The sequence below is a fragment of the Oryx dammah genome, unplaced genomic scaffold (assembly GCF_014754425.2).
Source record: "Oryx dammah isolate SB20612 unplaced genomic scaffold, SCBI_Odam_1.1 HiC_scaffold_5, whole genome shotgun sequence".
Taxonomy (NCBI): domain Eukaryota; kingdom Metazoa; phylum Chordata; class Mammalia; order Artiodactyla; family Bovidae; genus Oryx; species Oryx dammah.
This window is the reverse complement of record NW_024070189.1, coordinates 87,949,092-87,966,471: the sequence shown is the minus strand read 5'-3', so window position 1 is coordinate 87,966,471 and position 17,380 is coordinate 87,949,092. Positions and strand designations below refer to the sequence as shown.

The 17,380-nt window shown below is 36.9% G+C and overlaps 2 protein-coding genes across 4 annotated transcripts in view; one reads left to right on the top strand and one right to left on the bottom strand.

The window, feature by feature from the left end:
* KIF3A (kinesin family member 3A) overlaps positions 1-10,460 on the top strand; it is an 82,956-nt gene extending 72,496 nt beyond the window's left edge. For all 3 annotated transcript variants that reach the window (XM_040241828.1, XM_040241831.1, XM_040241829.1), the window contains 8 exons: positions 605-761; positions 1,003-1,183; positions 1,614-1,724; positions 2,215-2,340; positions 3,775-3,828; positions 4,333-4,401; positions 4,977-5,101; positions 7,475-10,460. In XM_040241828.1, the coding sequence (XP_040097762.1) occupies positions 605-761; positions 1,003-1,183; positions 1,614-1,724; positions 2,215-2,340; positions 3,775-3,828; positions 4,333-4,401; positions 4,977-5,101; positions 7,475-7,523 (872 nt within the window). In that variant the 3' untranslated portion in view covers positions 7,524-10,460. The remainder of the gene's footprint in view (positions 1-604; positions 762-1,002; positions 1,184-1,613; positions 1,725-2,214; positions 2,341-3,774; positions 3,829-4,332; positions 4,402-4,976; positions 5,102-7,474) is intronic.
* A 5,604-nt stretch (positions 10,461-16,064) lies between these two features.
* The window catches only part of IL4 (interleukin 4), a 7,855-nt gene continuing 6,539 nt past the window's right edge, over positions 16,065-17,380 (bottom strand). Inside the window, exon 4 of the mRNA XM_040241827.1 lies at positions 16,065-16,219. Within this exon, the coding sequence (XP_040097761.1) occupies positions 16,121-16,219 (99 nt within the window). The 3' untranslated portion in view covers positions 16,065-16,120. The remainder of the gene's footprint in view (positions 16,220-17,380) is intronic.

The following is a 17,380-nucleotide window of genomic DNA, read 5'->3' as shown; positions in this document are numbered from 1 at the left end:
TGTTACATAATTAGTATAGCATTACTTCCTTTAAAAGTATGCTATGAAATAAAATACTTTAAAGTAATTTTATCAAGTAAAATTTTTAAAAACCTCTGGAGATATATTCAGTGTTAAAAACTACTTGATATAAATTCTGTCTGATTTGTGTGTGACTTTTACTTATTCATTTATTTTAATAAATTTTGTGGGAAGGTCTTTTGAGAAGTGACTTGGTTTTGTACCTGGTTATCAGAAAAAAGTAACTAAATAATGATATTGCTTTTTTGATGAAATATATTATTTGGAGATACAGAGGTCTTTGCTTTTTTATTTGGTTTTCCTGTTAATCTTTCTCTTATTTTTTCTTACTCATCTCATGTTTCTCTTTTACTTACTTTTGTTCTTAGTTATCACTGCACAGTTGGACAACAGTTTGAATTTAGCAGTTAAAAAAAAATCTTTTAGGAACATAATAAGTAGAAATAAAAAATACTGTTCAGTTGATTTCCTTAAAATGTTGAGATTTGATTTTGTATTCTTGAGGAGTGTATCTTTTGAAGGTAATGTGTACGTGTGAAATACTGACTCTGAAGTGATTGTTGCAATTAAATGACTCAAACAGGTAAAAAGAAAGTTTCCCCAGATAAGATGGTTGAAATGCAAGCAAAAATTGATGAAGAGAGAAAAGCACTTGAAACAAAGCTTGACATGGAAGAAGAAGAAAGAAACAAGGCTAGAGCTGAGTTAGAGAAACGGGAAAAAGATCTTCTTAAGGCTCAGTGAGTATTACTGAATTGAGATGAATTTGTGATTTAAATTTCTGGGTTTTTTCTTACAGTATTCATAAGCAAGAAAATTGAATTGTAATTAAAAGCAATACTACCCAGTTGTGTAATTTGAGAGAGATGTAATTACATTCCTATTTTGAAATTATATATCTAAATTTTTGTTACATTTGGGTAAATTTAGTAGAATAGTACATAATTGATGGATATTGTGTATTCTCATTGTAATTAACAGACAGGAGCATCAGTCTTTGCTAGAGAAATTATCTGCACTGGAGAAGAAGGTAATTGTTGGTGGTGTTGATTTGTTGGCAAAAGCTGAGGAACAAGAGAAACTTCTTGAAGAATCCAACATGGAACTGGAAGAAAGGAGAAAAAGAGCAGAGCAACTTCGTAGAGAACTTGAGGAAAAAGAGGTAATGTGAATTTTTATTGTTGGTTGATGTTTCATCTGAGGTATTTACTTTTATAGTGAAAAGCTGAGCATCTATAATCTTAATAAAATTTTAAAGCATATCTATGGATTGTTTTGAAAGATAATGACTTCCTGGTGGCTCAGACGGTAAAGCGTCTGTCTACAATGCGGGAGACCCAGGTTCGAGCCCTGGGTTGGGAAGATCCCCTGGAGAAGGAAATGGCAATCCACTCCAGTACTATTGCCTGGAAAATCCCATGGACAGAGGAGCCTGGTAGGCTACAGTCTATGGGGTCGCAAAGAGTTGGCCACGACTGAGCAACTTCACTTTCACTTTGAAAGATAATACTTGCTAAACATTTATATCATTTGTTAAATAATTAAGTTTTAATGAAGAAAATTATTCTGAAGTTCACCACTTTTTGTCATAGCAAGAACGCTTGGATATTGAAGAAAAGTATACCAGTTTGCAAGAAGAAGCACAAGGAAAGACCAAGAAATTAAAGAAAGTTTGGACTATGCTGATGGCTGCAAAGTCAGAGGTTGATCTCTTAGAAATTACCTATTATTGTTGTTTGAATTTTTTAGCTTTGATTAAGTATGATTATACAGGAGAAGGCAATGGCAACCCACTCCAGTACTCTTGCCTGGAAAATCCCATGGACGGAGGAACCTGGTAGGCTGCAGTCCATGGGGTCGCACAGAGTCGGACACGACTGAAGCGACTTAGCAGCAAGTATGATTAAGAATCCTAAAGGAGTCATAAAGTGTGCTTAAAATTTTACAGAAATAAAATTTTCGCCTTTGTGCAATTTTAAATTTCATCTGTTAAGCTAGTAAAAATAGTTTATTTCAGCCTTAACTATTAATGTGGTGGAGTAAACAGTGATAGTGTTATATTATTCTGTCCATTGTTTTTGTGAGAGAACTGGGTAAGCTTTTACAAGGTTTCCTAGACTACTGCCCTGTCAGATGAAATTGTTTTGTATTTAAAATCTTACTTGTTCTTAGTATTTTCATTGCTTCTGGTAGATGGCTGATCTCCAACAAGAACATCAGAGGGAAATTGAAGGCCTCTTGGAGAACATTCGACAACTTAGCCGGGAACTGAGACTTCAGATGCTTATTATTGATAACTTTATACCTCAGGATTATCAAGTAAGTGGGAAGTTCTCTGACTTAAATATTAGGTCACTTGACTGGGGTTAAGGACTAAAGAAATGCAATTTCTAATTTAATTAGCGGTAAATATTTACATGTCATTTGCTGATAAAATTTTCTTTAATTCCATCACATTTCACTCCAGCTGTTAACTTTTCTTAATTATATTATTCTCCATTTGAGTAACTAAGTATCTGAATAAGAATTCCTCATTCCTTAGGAGAAAGGCCAGATTCATGTAATTCATGTAAAGGCATAGGTCCTATTTATTCTTTCAACATTCTTTACCTTTGAATAGAATAAACAGAACTGTGCTAATTTTTTTTTCCCATTTATGGATGCTAATTCTGTGCGTTTGAGGTGAAGTGGTAAAATAGACATATGAAATTCACCATTTTAACTTTTTTTAAGAGTACATTTCATTAAGTACATTCACAATATTGTGCAGTGATCACTACCATTCATCTCTAGATAGATGCTAACTCTGAATACTAGAATAATTTTAAAATCAGAGCCTCTATTATTCTTTTCACCAAATATCTCTTTCCAGTACATTTTAGTAGACTTTAACATTGATTTTTAAATTTTATTTTAAATCTATGTATAGTTTTAAGAAATTTGTCTAAATATAAGCTTTAATTTTTTTTTCTTTCTTTTCCTTTTAAATTTTCTTTTAAATTTGTGTACAGTTTTAAGAAATTTGTCTAAATATAAGCTTAATATTTTTTTATTTTTCTCTTTAATTTTCTTTTCTTTCTTTCTTTTAGAATTAATATTTGGTTCACAGTACACTGTCCTTGATGGTCCTTGGATGGCCTTCTTTTATTTACTTATTTTGTAGTTAACTTGTCACCCAGAACAAAATCTAGGACCATTATAGTGACCTATTTCTAAGCAAATGGTTTCTCTCCCCCCTCTTCCATCCCTTTACCTCTTCACACTCAAGGTATCCACCATCCTGAATCCTAAATTCTTTATTTCCTTGCTTTTTATTTTTATATAGTTTAATTGCATCTACTTATATTCCTTGAAGGTATATATATTTAAATTTATAAAAGAGGCATCGCATGTGCTTACTCAGTTGCTCAGTCATGTCCAACTCCTTGCAAACCCATGGACTGTAAGCCTGGCAGTCTCTTCTTTTCATGGGATTTTCCAGGCAAGAATATTGGAGTGGGCTGCCATTGCCTTCTCTAGGGGATCGTCCCAACTCAGGGATTGAACCCTCATTCTCCTCTGTCTCCTGCATTGGCAGGCAGATTCTTTATCACTGAGCTATCTGAGAAGCCCCAAAAGGGCATCATGCAATACATAATGTTTTGAAACTTAACTTTTTTCACTTAATATATTAAGATTTTAGTTCCATGTTTAACTCAGTATTTTAAATGTTACTAAATATTAAAAGTAGATCATCTTTGACTCTTTTAAAAGGAAATGATTGAAAACTATGTCCATTGGAATGAAGACATAGGAGAATGGCAGCTAGTGAGTATTAACCTTCATCCTTTTATGAAACAGTTAATGGAATACTTCCTATAGACAGGAGTTGTGCTGGCCACAGTGGGGAGGTTGGTCCAGAGGATGAATCTGATGGTCATCCACTAGGATGGATAAGATGATTAAAGGTTATAATACAGAATATTCAGGAGAGATGGTATTATTGGTTGGTGTGTAGGACTGAATGACCTCTGGGTCTCCCTTTCTGTCCCAGCATTCAAATCATGTTTTGTTCTTTTTAAAAAAACATTTATTTACTTATTTGGCTGTGTTGGGTCTTAGTTGCCCCATGGCATGTGGGGGCTTAGTTTCCTGACCAGGGATTGAATCCACGTCCCCTGCATTGGCAGGTGGATTCTTAAACACTGGACCACCAGGGAAATCTCTCAGATCATGTTTTATGCGTGTACCATCAGAATATCTCATAGTAATTCATAGTACTAATTGCTAGTTAAGATAATTCTCCTCCCTGTCTTTTTTTCCTTTTTTGAGAAATGTGTTGCCTACACAGGAAATAACATGAGAAAGCAGACTCCAGTTCCAGATAAAAAGGAGAAAGATGTAAGAGTGCCTTTTTTTTTTTTTTTAAAGAAAACAAATTACAGTTGGTTCTTTATAGGAATGTGGTCACTAAACTGTGTTATCATGATATCTGTTAATCAGCTCTGCTGAAATATAGGCTAATCTTTTGAGAGTAGAGGCTCTAGAATCGGGTGATTATTAGGACAGTTCTGCTTACAGGCAGTCATGGGGGCAATTTATCATTTCTGTATCACAAGAGGGGCATGGAGTCCTCTTCAGAAACTCTTTTACCACCTCTCTGGGTCTTGGTGATTTGTTTAGAGACTGGAATGTGTCTGTCCCTCTCAAAGCTGGTCCTAATCTTAGGTTAACAAGAGAAAGCAACAGCTTTAAGGAAAAACCAACAGTTTTTCTTTACTACTGAGGAATTTATAGTGGGTCAGGGCTTCTTCACCAATGATTGGTAAATAATTTGCAGTATATGGCATTAGAAAAATATATCTGTAGATATTTATTTGGTTTTGTCTCTGGCTTTTTTCTAGGAGTTTATTCAGTATTTTAAATCTTCCCTCAAATCTGTGTGTTAGAATGTCTTATTCCTTTTCTTTATATAGCCCTTTGAAGTGGACCTTTCTCATGTGTATCTTGCCTATACTGAGGAGAGCCTGCGGCAGTCCTTGATGAAATTAGAGAGGCCACGGACTTCAAAGGGAAAAGCAAGGCCAAAGACTGGGAGAAGGTAAGAACTGGGTCCCATGAGCCAAAGGCAGTGAGATTTTCAAATTAGGTACATTGATGCTAAAGCTGAAACGCCAGTACTTTGGCCACCTCATGAGATGAGTTGACTCACTGGAAAAGACTCTGATGCTGGGAGGGATTGGGGGCAGGAGGAGAAGGGGACGACAGTGGATGAGATGGCTGGATGGCATCACCGACTCGATGGACATGAGTTTGAGGAAACTCCGGGAGTTGGTGATGGACAGGGAGGCCTGGCGTGCTGTAATTCATGGGGTTGCATGAATCAGACACGACTAAGCAACTGAACTGAACTGAAGGGAAATTTAATTAACATGATAGTGAAAGTCACTCAGTCGTGTCCAACTCTTTGCTACCCCATGAACTGTACAGTCCATGGAATTCTCCAGGCCAGAGTACTGGAGTGGGTGATCCTCCCAACCCAGGGATCGAACCCAGGTCTCCCTTATTGCAGGTGGATTTTTTACCAGCTGAGTCACAAGGGAAACCCAATTAACATGGTAACTATTTAACTAAGTAATTCAAGTCCTTATATAGTTCGGATTTGAGTGAATAAAGATCTGGCTAAAGAAATAAGGTCTTCTAACTTCTTTAGTCCTCCTGACTAGTAGAATTTATTTCTAATTTACTTTGTTCTTTCCAAATGTGTAATAAGGCAAATTCCTCGATCTTTGTATTAATTTTTCTGGTGAGATGCCAATTAATTTGCCTGGTTAGACTCTCAAGGTATTGTATTCAACTGATTCATTTTTTCTGTCATGAATATTGCCTCAGGAACCTTGATTTCCTCAGTTACCAGTTAAAGAAAACTTCTCTGACTACCATTCCCTCTCCTTTGTGGTCTAGTTTTGACTGTTGAGTAGTTTAAATGTATTGTAATGTAGCCCAGGGAAACCAGGATATGAAAGTCCGCAGCTGGAGCTTGTTTATTCTCTCCCTTCCTTACATCAAATACTGTTCAGCTTATTTAAACTGACTGTAAGACTTTGGGGCTCCTAAAATGATAGGAAATAATAAGCTTTTATTTTTCCCTACTTTGAGTCCATAGCCTTCACCCTACATGTAACTCAAAAGTCTTAAGTTTTAATGTTTTTATGTTACATAATCTTACAGGCATAACTAACTTTTATAAATTTTGGAAGGAGAAATCAGCATATTAAAAGTATATAAATTTTTACATTCTCCAGCATTTAGATGTCAGACATGAAAAGCTTTTCATATGCCAAAGGAAGCCATGCATGTGTTATTAATGAATGAAGCAAATTGGTTCAAAGAAATACAAATTCCTCTAGATCATTAAGCTTTTCACTTTTAATGGAGGTATTTTCCTCCTAACTTTGCAGTTAGCAAAAAAAAAAAAAAAAGTAACAGACAAGTGTGATGATAAATGGTAAGACAGTTGGCCTCAATGCAGGAGAAAAACAGGCATTGACGTGCTGGGGTAAAATGGAACAGAGCGTGGTCTGAGTAGCTGCTGCCCTGTTTCTAGTGAGTTTGGGGGAAGAGGGCCCATTGTTTCTGGATCTCCCTGTATCAAAGGAGAAACCAGAAATAAGAATTATTTATATGAAGTCTCTGTTTTTAGTCACTTTTAAGAAACTATATGGACCTAAAACAGCCAAGCAAAAAATTTAATAAGGTATGTGGATACAGATTTCAGAATGCTCATTTTAAAATAATGTACTTTTTTGTTAATCTTAAAAAAAAAATGTGAGTGAACATTAGATGAGCCAAACCCAGCACCTCTGTGTACCAGAATTAGCCTGCTGTATTGTGAAAACAGTGAATGGTCATAAATATAGACAAATATGCACATTAAACGGTTTTTTGATATTAAGTTACATTACTTGATAATGTTCAATGTGATGTTCCTCATTAGAGACACATAGTTCCGTGTACTAAGCAAAACTGCACTAAACATGATAGATTGATGGAGCATTTCCATCAGTTCCTACACAGTCATCTATGAGGGGTTGCTTCAGGTGGTTTGTGGCTGATTTTCACTGAATAAGCTGGAACCTTTAGCACACTCCAGAAGAGGTAATCAAGGAGTTCAAATCTGGCAGGCATGCAGACCACTCGGCCTGTCCACATTGTCTAGTCTGATTTATCATTCACTCATTCCCTCATCATTGTGGGTGGTGGAGTGCAGTGCCGTGCTCTTGGGCTCACTCTGAGTGACTTTTCCCTAGCCTGAAAAGGCAGGCATTAATTGATCTCTTAACATAGCATGTCAAACCTTGACTGGTTTCTAGATTCTCTGGGTGCTTGATATTATCTGCTGCATAATGTAAAGTGCTTATACTTTTGTCTTTTAGGGAAGCATTCATGTTTTGTTTTTCTCTTCTCCAAACAGAAAGCGTTCTGCAAAGCCTGAAACTGTAATTGACTCTTTACTTCAGTAAACGTTACAGACTTAAAGTCAGAATAAAAATTAGTGATATTCTCATGCCTGGATAAAATATTTAATTAAAACATTGAAGACTTTTGTGTAATTTCCAGTAATGCCACTTGTAAATCATGGAGTAAGACTGAAACTAATAATTTGCCTAATATCTTTTAGTCCATATATATTAAGTTAATATAACATTAAAATTGTACCAATGGTAATTGTTCAAATTGTCATAATTACTTTTTCAACTTATACTGTGCAGGAAAGTTGAAGGAGCAGTTCATACTATAGAGAGTTGCAGTTTAAATGTATGCATAAGTCTACCAGTGATTTACTCAACTACTATCTATTTAGATAACTGGACAGATATTCAAAATAGAAAAAAAAAAAGAATAAGTCCTGTTTTGCACATAGAAAGTTGCAGGTCTAGTTATCCTGTGGTTTCCTGTTGCATATGAATGTATGGGCTGCATATCTAAGAGGTGATGGAATCCTAACACCCACCTGGCCTTCTAAAATATATTCTAATTTTTATACTCACATTCATTGCATTTAATGTATGAGATGAGTGATCTTATTGATCTATAGAATACTTTTATGATTTGATAGTCTAGAAGTATACATGTTTAAGAAACAAAAGCTGAAAATATGTTTCATCTGGACCTCTCTTGACCTTTTCTGCCAGTTTAACTTCAGGTCAAAAATTTTGATTTTGTGTTTTTTGAAACATTGAATTTGTAACTAAATATAAAGGAGTCACCCAGTTACAGAAAATTAAGAAGCTAAGTATTGGTCACTAATATTTGCCCCTGTAGGTATTATTTTTTAAATTTACTTTGAAGCTTGATTAACAGATACTTTCTTGTGTCTGACTTCTAAATTTTGATGGAAATTGCTCTGTCTCTCCCAATTAAGAAAGATCTCCATTTTCTGGAAAATACAACCAAAGCAGGAAAAATAACCTTTTAATTCTTTGCCTTTAAAACACTTTGTTTTGTCTTTATTCTTATTTTATAAAGAAAATAGTCTTCCCTGAATTTCTTCCATTGACAATTCCAATTAGACCATACCTCTAAAATAAAAATTATTTTTATTTTATAGTAAAAAAGAAAAGTTGTCATAGATAGAATTATTGTTTTTTTGTTGGCTGCTTGAAAAATTTTTATTTTTTTAAGTTATGCTACTCTAAAACCACTATATATATATATTTATCTTTTATGAGTTTTAAAATTATGTAGTCACCCCTGAAATACATTGGCTACATGTTTTAAGACTGCATAAATTAGTAAGTTTAGTTAAATATTGTTTTACAATTACAAAGCTGTGTATAGAATGGGAGTGAAGGTAGCATACTTGTGAGTTGTGTAAAAATGTGTCCATAAAGTACATTTCAAAGGTAATGTACTAAATATCTTGTGTATGGTGAATATTTTCTAGGTAAGAAGAATTGGATTTAACTAACAGCATTTTCTTTGTGATGTGCAAGATAGACATTTATAACTTTGTGGGGCATTGTTTAGATACTGTGAAGACATGAGGTGAACTTATGTCTTATAAAAGCTTTGTGTAAGCAGAATATCTTGGCAGTTATAGATGCACATTTAACTCTATTAGTAATTACTCTAGAGAAATCTTAATTTTATCAGTAGAAAAAAAAAATGACTGTCTTCTTTTTAAAAGTCCACAGGTCTAGCCTTTAACCATCCATTTAATAGAAAATGGATAACTTTTGCATTAAGCTTTAAAACATTAAGGAAAATTTAAGTCAGTATCTTAGATTTTTTTTTCTTTTCCATGTCACTGCAGTAACAGAAAGCTATAAAAAGTCAAAACATTGAGAAATTTTAAAAATAGGCTGCTTTAGCATTACTTTAGAACTGATATCAAGATTAGATATTGGAGCCAGGCCTGAGTATCCATGTGAAAGTATAGGAACCTCACGTTAAAACTATTCACTTAGCTCCAATCATAGCAGTTCTGTGGTTTCTTCACATTTACTTTGTGTCATTGTCCACAAATGAAGTATTTCGTAACTTCAGTGTTAGTTTCATGAGAAGATATAGATAAATTTGCTCATTATTTGAAATAAACATTTAAAATGAGTATCACATATAAGTAGGTTATTGAATGTGAATGGCAATATTTTTCTCTTTAATTTAAAAAAGTAATATTTATTAAGAGGAGCCTTGGTAGAATGTTGTTTGTGATATGTTCTTTAGTAAACCTTGCAAATATATGTAGTAATAACTGGGATATTAAAATGATAGTATTCCCCATTTTTGTTTAGATTCTTGTAAAGTGTAGGGGTAATTAAGTGGGAGGTTTACATCCATGTGTTCATCCCACAAGTAGAATCAGTTTCACATGCTGTGTCATCTACTTTTTGAGAAAAGGGGACCTTTTTTTTGCCGCAAGAAATTTAAGTTTACTTTGGGGGAGAGGGTGGTGCTACTTCAATTATAACATATTTTTTAAAATTATGATTATAGCTTTAGTTTGTTGTATTTCTTTTTCATCTTTTAATAACATTTTTCCCTTAACTGTTATCATAAGGAAAGTCCCCCTGTTTCCTGCAGGGCTGTAAATTGAAGGATGGGTAGAGTTTACATTTAAGTACATCAGTGTCTGCCCAGTTTATTAATGTATGCATCTGTGTTCCTTTTTAGTTACTCTTTGATATAAATGCTAGAAGAAAACATAGATCTTCCTAGTGCCTTTGAACTTCTACTGTAGTCTAATTTAAATCATCAGTAACTTCAATAGTATTACTACAATACTGTGTACTGGCCAGAATTACAAATTGTATGATGAATTTGTTGCATTAATTTCAAAAGCTACACTTTTCCTGTATTTTATGTATAAATTGTATTTGTTCAAGTTGTATATATTGATATTGTATGTATACATACAGCATGCTTAAGTAAGAAATAAAAATCTTTAGCCTAATGCCTGTAATTGTGGTCTGCTTCTTTACTGAACTATTTTTGTGTTTGTGTCTGTCTTGATCTTAATAATGAATAAACAGGTTCTTTGTGCTTGACATCTCAATTTCATGAGGTTAAGAAAAGCCTGTGTAGTTTTGTACCAGAAACTCTTAATGTTGCAGGTCTTTAAACAGAAGTCATCATGATACAGAAACCTGGGAGAGATGTTTTTAAAAATGCTTCTCAAATGTCAGTGTATGGCAAAACCAATACAGTATTGTAAAGTAAAAAAATTAAAAAAAAAAATGCTTCTCATTGATAAAAATTTATTTTCACCAAAAAAAAAAAATTTAACCTAAGTTTTATTATCCTTGTCATTAGGTATTTGAGAACAGAAACTTTAAAAAGTCTGTATGGAAAATGTATCTCACTAAAAGGTAAAAGACATATCTTAGTGGTAATGGTATCATCATCTCTTTCAAAAACTTAATTTGCTTAAAATATCTCAAGCCATAATATTGCTTGAATTATTGTTAATCATGCATTCTTTTCACAAACACTTTTTAATTATTAGGCAGCCACAAGAAGTTCACAGTGGACATTACGAAGTTTTGATTTGTCGACAAGTTTCAAAGGATTTCCGTGTGCTTTTTGTATAGAGAGGGGACTCCTCTGGTCATTTTAGATCTTGCTCTCGCTCTTCACAACTGCTTGTTGGTGTAAAACTGCTACACATGTGTAGAATATGAAAGTAAGATGAGAGGCCTGCCATAGTGTAAGCAAGAGAATCAGTACTTGCTGCCCCTCCTCCCCAGTTGTATTCTGGAGCTAAGATACTCACTTTCACCAAGCAACACCACTAAGGAACACCCTCAGGGAGCCTGTTGCTGCTTGTGTTGTCAGGATGCTGCTGAGGTCATTGTTCATCCCACCTTCTTATGAAGACCCTTGAGAGTCTGTTTTAAATTCAAGTACTAAAAACAGCAAAATAAAAATCCCAAGTACCAGCCTAAGGTACCTCAGTTCACATGTGCCTACAGGAACTGTTAACACAGTTCTGAAGCTGCAGCCTAAATTTAAAGTGAGCCTTCTAAACAAGCTATAAGATTATCTGAATGTCTCATTCTTAAACTGTTTCATTTGCAAAGCAAATCAAGTATTCAGTCCTCCTTCGGAAGTTGAACACATGTGTGGGAAAATGATTATGAAGAGGCTACTTCAAAAAGAACCTGTTTCCTCTCAGCATTTATCTTGGGCTTCCTGTGACCCAATCTTAAAGTTACTTTTATCAATGTTATCAGAACATCACTTTGTCTTACCCAAACACGTTTATGGCTCTGACTAAAGAATATGACAGATCAGACATTCTTCTACACCTGCTCCCCTCCCCCACCCCTTTTTAGAGGCCTGGGGAAATTTTAGTTTTTAATCAAAGACTTCATTTCTCCAGCTTTACAAAGGAATTTAACTGGGACTTTACAACTGAATAGAATATTTCTCAGAGTTGATACCAATCTTAACAAGAGGATATTGCCTAACCCAACCTAAACTGCTAGAGTCATTACAGAAATATTATGTTGACCTTGATTTCTATTCCATCGTGGGTTATGCTGCTCAATCACCAGGTGTCTTCTGTATTTGCTGTGGACCTATGCATGGCTCATGCCCAGATGAGTGGAGAATGACATGTCAAGGGCTGTAGTGAAGGAGGGTGAATGGTGAGATACCAGGCACAGCATTCCTCCCTAGAAGCTGACCCCATGCCTAGCACATGTCTATCTGACTGGAAGGTCAGAAAAGGTTCGCCCCAGAAGTGCTGTTGAAGGTGTTAAAGCAGTGGAACGGCAAGGCATTCCAGGCAGAAGGAGTAATGTGAGTCTCATGTGCATTGGTGGCCTGCTTGAAGTAAGGCAAAAGAGGTAGGGACTGATGATCCTCAAGAGGAAAGAGACAAGCCAGGATCCAGCTGTCGAAGAGTTTTCTTTAAGCAGTGAGAAGCCACAGAAGGATCTTAAGGGGGTGACTCACGTTATTTGTGTTTTAGAAAAGCAACTGCTGAAAAAGATTGTGAAGGATTAGATTCGGAGGAGCTGGGAGAGCAGATGATGTACACACCTGTGCCTTGGAGGTTGGGACAGTCATGGGCCAGAGGAGCCAACGTCCTCCTCCCCTTGCTGGCTGTCTTGCCCTCAAGACCAGTCCCTAGGCTGAGGGAACCTATGTATCTTTACTCTTCTTTACTGATGTTGCATAGCAGGTACCCAGGTATGCAGTCACCTCCTGAAACATCTGAACATGCTTGTGTTTGGTTTAATGCTGGCTAATAGGAAGCAAGCAAGGAAGAGACAGCCTAGAGACTGAACATTGAACAAGGAAGAGGGTGACATGAAGGATGGATCAAAAGAAACGCTAGAGCTGAGGAGAAAATTTTGAGTGTTCAAGGGCAAAGGTAGCTAACTAGGAGGTTTGAAAACTCCACGTGGGAATGGAGCTCCAGTTGCACTGATCACTTGAACCAGGAAATCAACTCCGAGACTAGGCAAAGTGCTTGCTTTGTCCTCAGTGGAAGGTGGTAGGAATTGCAAGGCTAACCTTGTATGCTGAGAGGCCAGGCTATGAGGAAACTGTGCCCTGCGCTTTGCCCTGAAACTCTGCATTCTCAGGTGATTTGGGCACCCTAATAAGCTGACCAAGAGGACCTGCCGAGAAGGGTGGGAAAAAGTCAAGACAGGGCACTGGCGACTCGCAACAAGAGAGCCCTTGGTGCACTTTTATCAGAGGCTGGCATTTCTAGCTTGCATTTCAATGAAGATCATTCAGCTATAGATTTGAGCAACCTGCCTTTTCTTTCATTTGCTTATTCAGTAAGTATTATCTACAAACGCCAGTTAGAGATAGTCTGTGCTCATAAGTAAAAGGTGGAGGTAGGGTCAGCCTGTGCTGTCCGTGTCACACATTCCAAGTGTAGACAAGACGCACGTCCCATGAAGTAGGTGTGGGCTGTAGCTAAGTTTCCTAAGTGAGCGTGCTTAAGCGATTAGCATCTCAACTTTCACTTAATCCTGACGTTTCTCTGCTCGCCCTTCTTACGTGTGTCCTCCTCGGTTCATGTTCTCTCACTCCCTTGCTAAACCCCAGCGCTTACTGTTGGATATTTCCATCCATGACAGACAGACGTGCCTGGAGCCTACGTACGACCCTTCCGTGGCCTGTTCTCTTTGTTCCGACTGCCTTTCTTTTTACCATCCTGGCCTCATACACAAACTATAACCCACAAGTCATATCCTGTGGCAGACTACAGCTCACATTAGCCATTGAATGCAAATGAATTAAAAGTTTTCATTGTGGCCTTAGAAGGCTCCATGACTCTCTTAGTTACTTGTTGCCCTTGGCATGCTGGTATTTTATGTGGGCAGGGTGAAACTGGCTGTGGTCAGGGTGAGACTTTAAGCTTTTGATTTGTTCCCTTATTTTGAAAGGGTTAAAAAGATGTTACATGTTTTGGTATAATTTTAGTACTAGTATTAATTTTTGTCATGTGTGTGAGCAAGAATGAAAAGAGAATGCTCATTCACTGTTACTAGATCCATATTCTTGCAGACATGTCTTTAAAGGCAAATTTCAATGACTTGACATTTGTTTTTTTGCCCTTTAATTGCTTAAAATAGCAACTTTATTGAGATATGTCACATACTGTAAAATTCATCCTTTTAAGTATATAATTTAGTGGGTTTTAGTAGTTTCACAGAGTTGTACAGCCATTATGACTGTCTAATATCAAAGCATTTTCATTACTCTCAAAAGAAAGCCTGTATCTATTAGCAGTCATTCAGTCTTCCTTCATCCCCTCAGCCTCTAGCAACCAGTATTCTACTTTTTGCCGCTGTGGACTTGCCTCTTCTGGGCATTTCTTATAAGTGAAATCATACCATATGTGGCATTATTGTCTGGCTCCTTTGAATTAGCATAGTGTTTCCAGGCTTCACCCATATCGTAGCATATGCTAATACTTTTCTTTTTACTGCCAAGTAATATTTGTATGGCTATACCATATTTTGTTTATCCATTCATCAGTTGATTGACAGTTGTGGTATTTCTCCTTTTTTGCTATAAATGAATAATGCTGCTGTGAACATTCGTGTGGAGGTTTTTGTGTGGGCATGTTTTCAGTTCTCTTGGTGTAGATACCTAGGGTTAGGATTGCTGGAGTATATGGTAGCTGTGTTTAACCTTTTGAAGAACTGCCATACTGTTTTCCAGAATGGTTGTACCATTTTCCGATCATACCAGCAACGTGTGATAGTTCAGTTTTTTCCCATCTGCACCAATGTTTGTTACTGTTTTTTTAATTTTAGTGCTTTAACTTTTAACTTTTAATTTGTTTTAATCTTTTGGCTGCACCTCATGGCAGGTGGGATCTTAGTCCCCTGACCAAACTCACACTCCATGCATTGGCAGTGCAGGATCTTAACCACTGGACTGCCAGGGAAGTCCCCTAACTTTTAAACTTCTAAAAGCATTTTCTCACTTGTGCACATGGTCATACCCACAGACCTCAAGTAGAAAGCCAAGAATCTCCTGCCCTTTCACTGTTCCTTATTCCGAGTCCCATCCTCAACAATCCACCTTCCCCCCCCTTTTCTTAGTTTCTCTGGTGGTTACCATTATAATTCCAAGGATTTCTTGATTTACTCACTGTTGTTCCCCTCTCCTCACTTTTTATTGTAAAAACTTTCAAACATGTAAAAGCAGAGTAATGCAACCAAACTTCATGTACCCCTCTCCAACTGCAATGTTCATCAACTTATGACCACCAGGCCAACTGTTTTTATCAAACTTTAGATATTTTGTGTTGGTTTCTCCATTGAAAAATGAGAGTCTGCCTTATTTATACTACCCTTTCCAAATTATGTAGTAAGCTGTTTTTACATCTTGTGTTACTTTTGCAATTTTGAATAAATATTTGACTTGTTCATGTTCCATCAACCTTTGACAATATTGCTGACCTCTCCCTGAGGGGGGGGTATTGGTGCCCCCACCTCTCTTTCTCTTCTTTTGCTCTTTACCTCTTAATCATTTTCAGCTTATTTTTATGTTTTCAGTTTGATAGCATTTACAGTCTGTTCTGTAAGCATAATTAAGTCTTCCATGCTTTGTCTATTGGTTGGTTCTAAGACTTGAGAATCAAAGGAATTTACATTATTAGGACTTTAACTCTTGTTTACTGTAGTGCCGTGTAGTGTGCTAGAATTATTCCTCCCACCCCCATGCTCGTGGACTAAATATAACAACCGATGTGACAATAGAAGAATGTTCGAAGCATCCAACTGACACCTTTTCAATTCAGAATTTTTCGATAATCACTGTGACTTCTGGACTTAATCTGCAAGCTCTTTTAATTATCGTTTACATCTCGTGTGGCCTTGTATTCTTTAATCAGACCATGCATTATGTCCCCAGTGAGAAAACTTGAGAGGGAAGTAGTGTTTCATTTTTGACTCTGACACCAATTTTGGTCTCTTCAGTAAATTGGTTTTCCCAACAGTTGGCAAGCAAATATAGCCTATGCCATTAAAGTGACATCATGCATCAGATTCTACATATACTTTATTTTATGATGAGTTATAAATATATAAATATGTTTAAAATAAGGCTATTAAAAGCTCATAAATTAAAATATTCAGCTTCAACACTTTGAGTATTTCTCCTTCATAATAGTCTTTAGCCTTTCCAAGAGGTCTTTCAGCGTACTTGTACTCGTCTTGGCTTCATTCACAGAACAGGTCTACAAAAAAAATATTTCATTAGTTCGCATTGCTAAGTATTTGAGTCTTGCTTGTGCCAGTCTACCCAGGTCAAGCCTGCGCTTGCACTTGCCACTTGAACAGTGATCAAACCAAGGCTGCCAGTCTGGCTTGACTCTGCTGCTAGGCTAACAGTGTTTAGCTGTTTCTCGTGCATGCTGCTTATATTCCAGAAATGGCCACTGTAAATCCATAACTGTCTGCCTTCAGGGTGTGGCCATCCCTGGACAGGTGTGTCACAGCTAGGTGCTGCTCAGAGGCATAGCAGGGATGTGGAGGCCCAGACCTGCCCACTGCCATCTTGGGCCTTCTGTGTGGCCACCTGGACTACTGAGAGACAGACTCAGTCCATTTGCCATCCTGCCCATTAAACAGCAACAGAACAGGTTGGCAGCACTTCAATTGGGAAGGATTCCTGCTGCCTACCACCTGGCCACTGCTTCAGTTTGAATCTCAGCTCTACCAGTTTATTAACTATTGCTTAAGACAAACTACTTAGTTTATAAAAGCTTCGGTTTTCTCCTTTGTATAAAATGGCAACAATAGTGCCTACTTACTAAGATCATTAGGAGGGTCAAAAGAGACAATGAGTGTAATATCTGCTCCCTGTTCTGTTACCTTATAAATAAAGCAGCTTGCCTAGAGAGAGGATGAACGTCCCCAGTTCTCTACTTGGCATTAGGTAACATCCGCTCTTGGCTCTGCCACTTTTCCTCCATCATCAGTTCTCCCCTCTTACTGGGTCATTCCCGCTGGTGTATTGACATGCTCCATATAGACCTCATCTTAGAGCTTCCTTCACTTCATACCTGCCTTCAGCTATTGTTCCGTTTCTGTGCAACCCTATAGAAAAATACCCTAAAGCAGTTTTTCATTCTCAGTACCCCTTTCTTTTCACTCCTCCCCACACCTGTTCTCTATGGAACCCACTCTTCTCAGACTTTCATTCCCACATCTCTATCTGTGTCAGCACCATCAGTAACCTCCATCACGCCAAGTTCAATGACCATTCTTAGTGTTCATCTTACTTGACCTTTCAGTACATTCGACACACTTCCTCCTCCTCAAAAGAGTTTCTTCACCTGCCTTCTGGGATACTGCACGCTCTGTGATTTCCTCCTGCTTCACTGGCTGCTATTCGG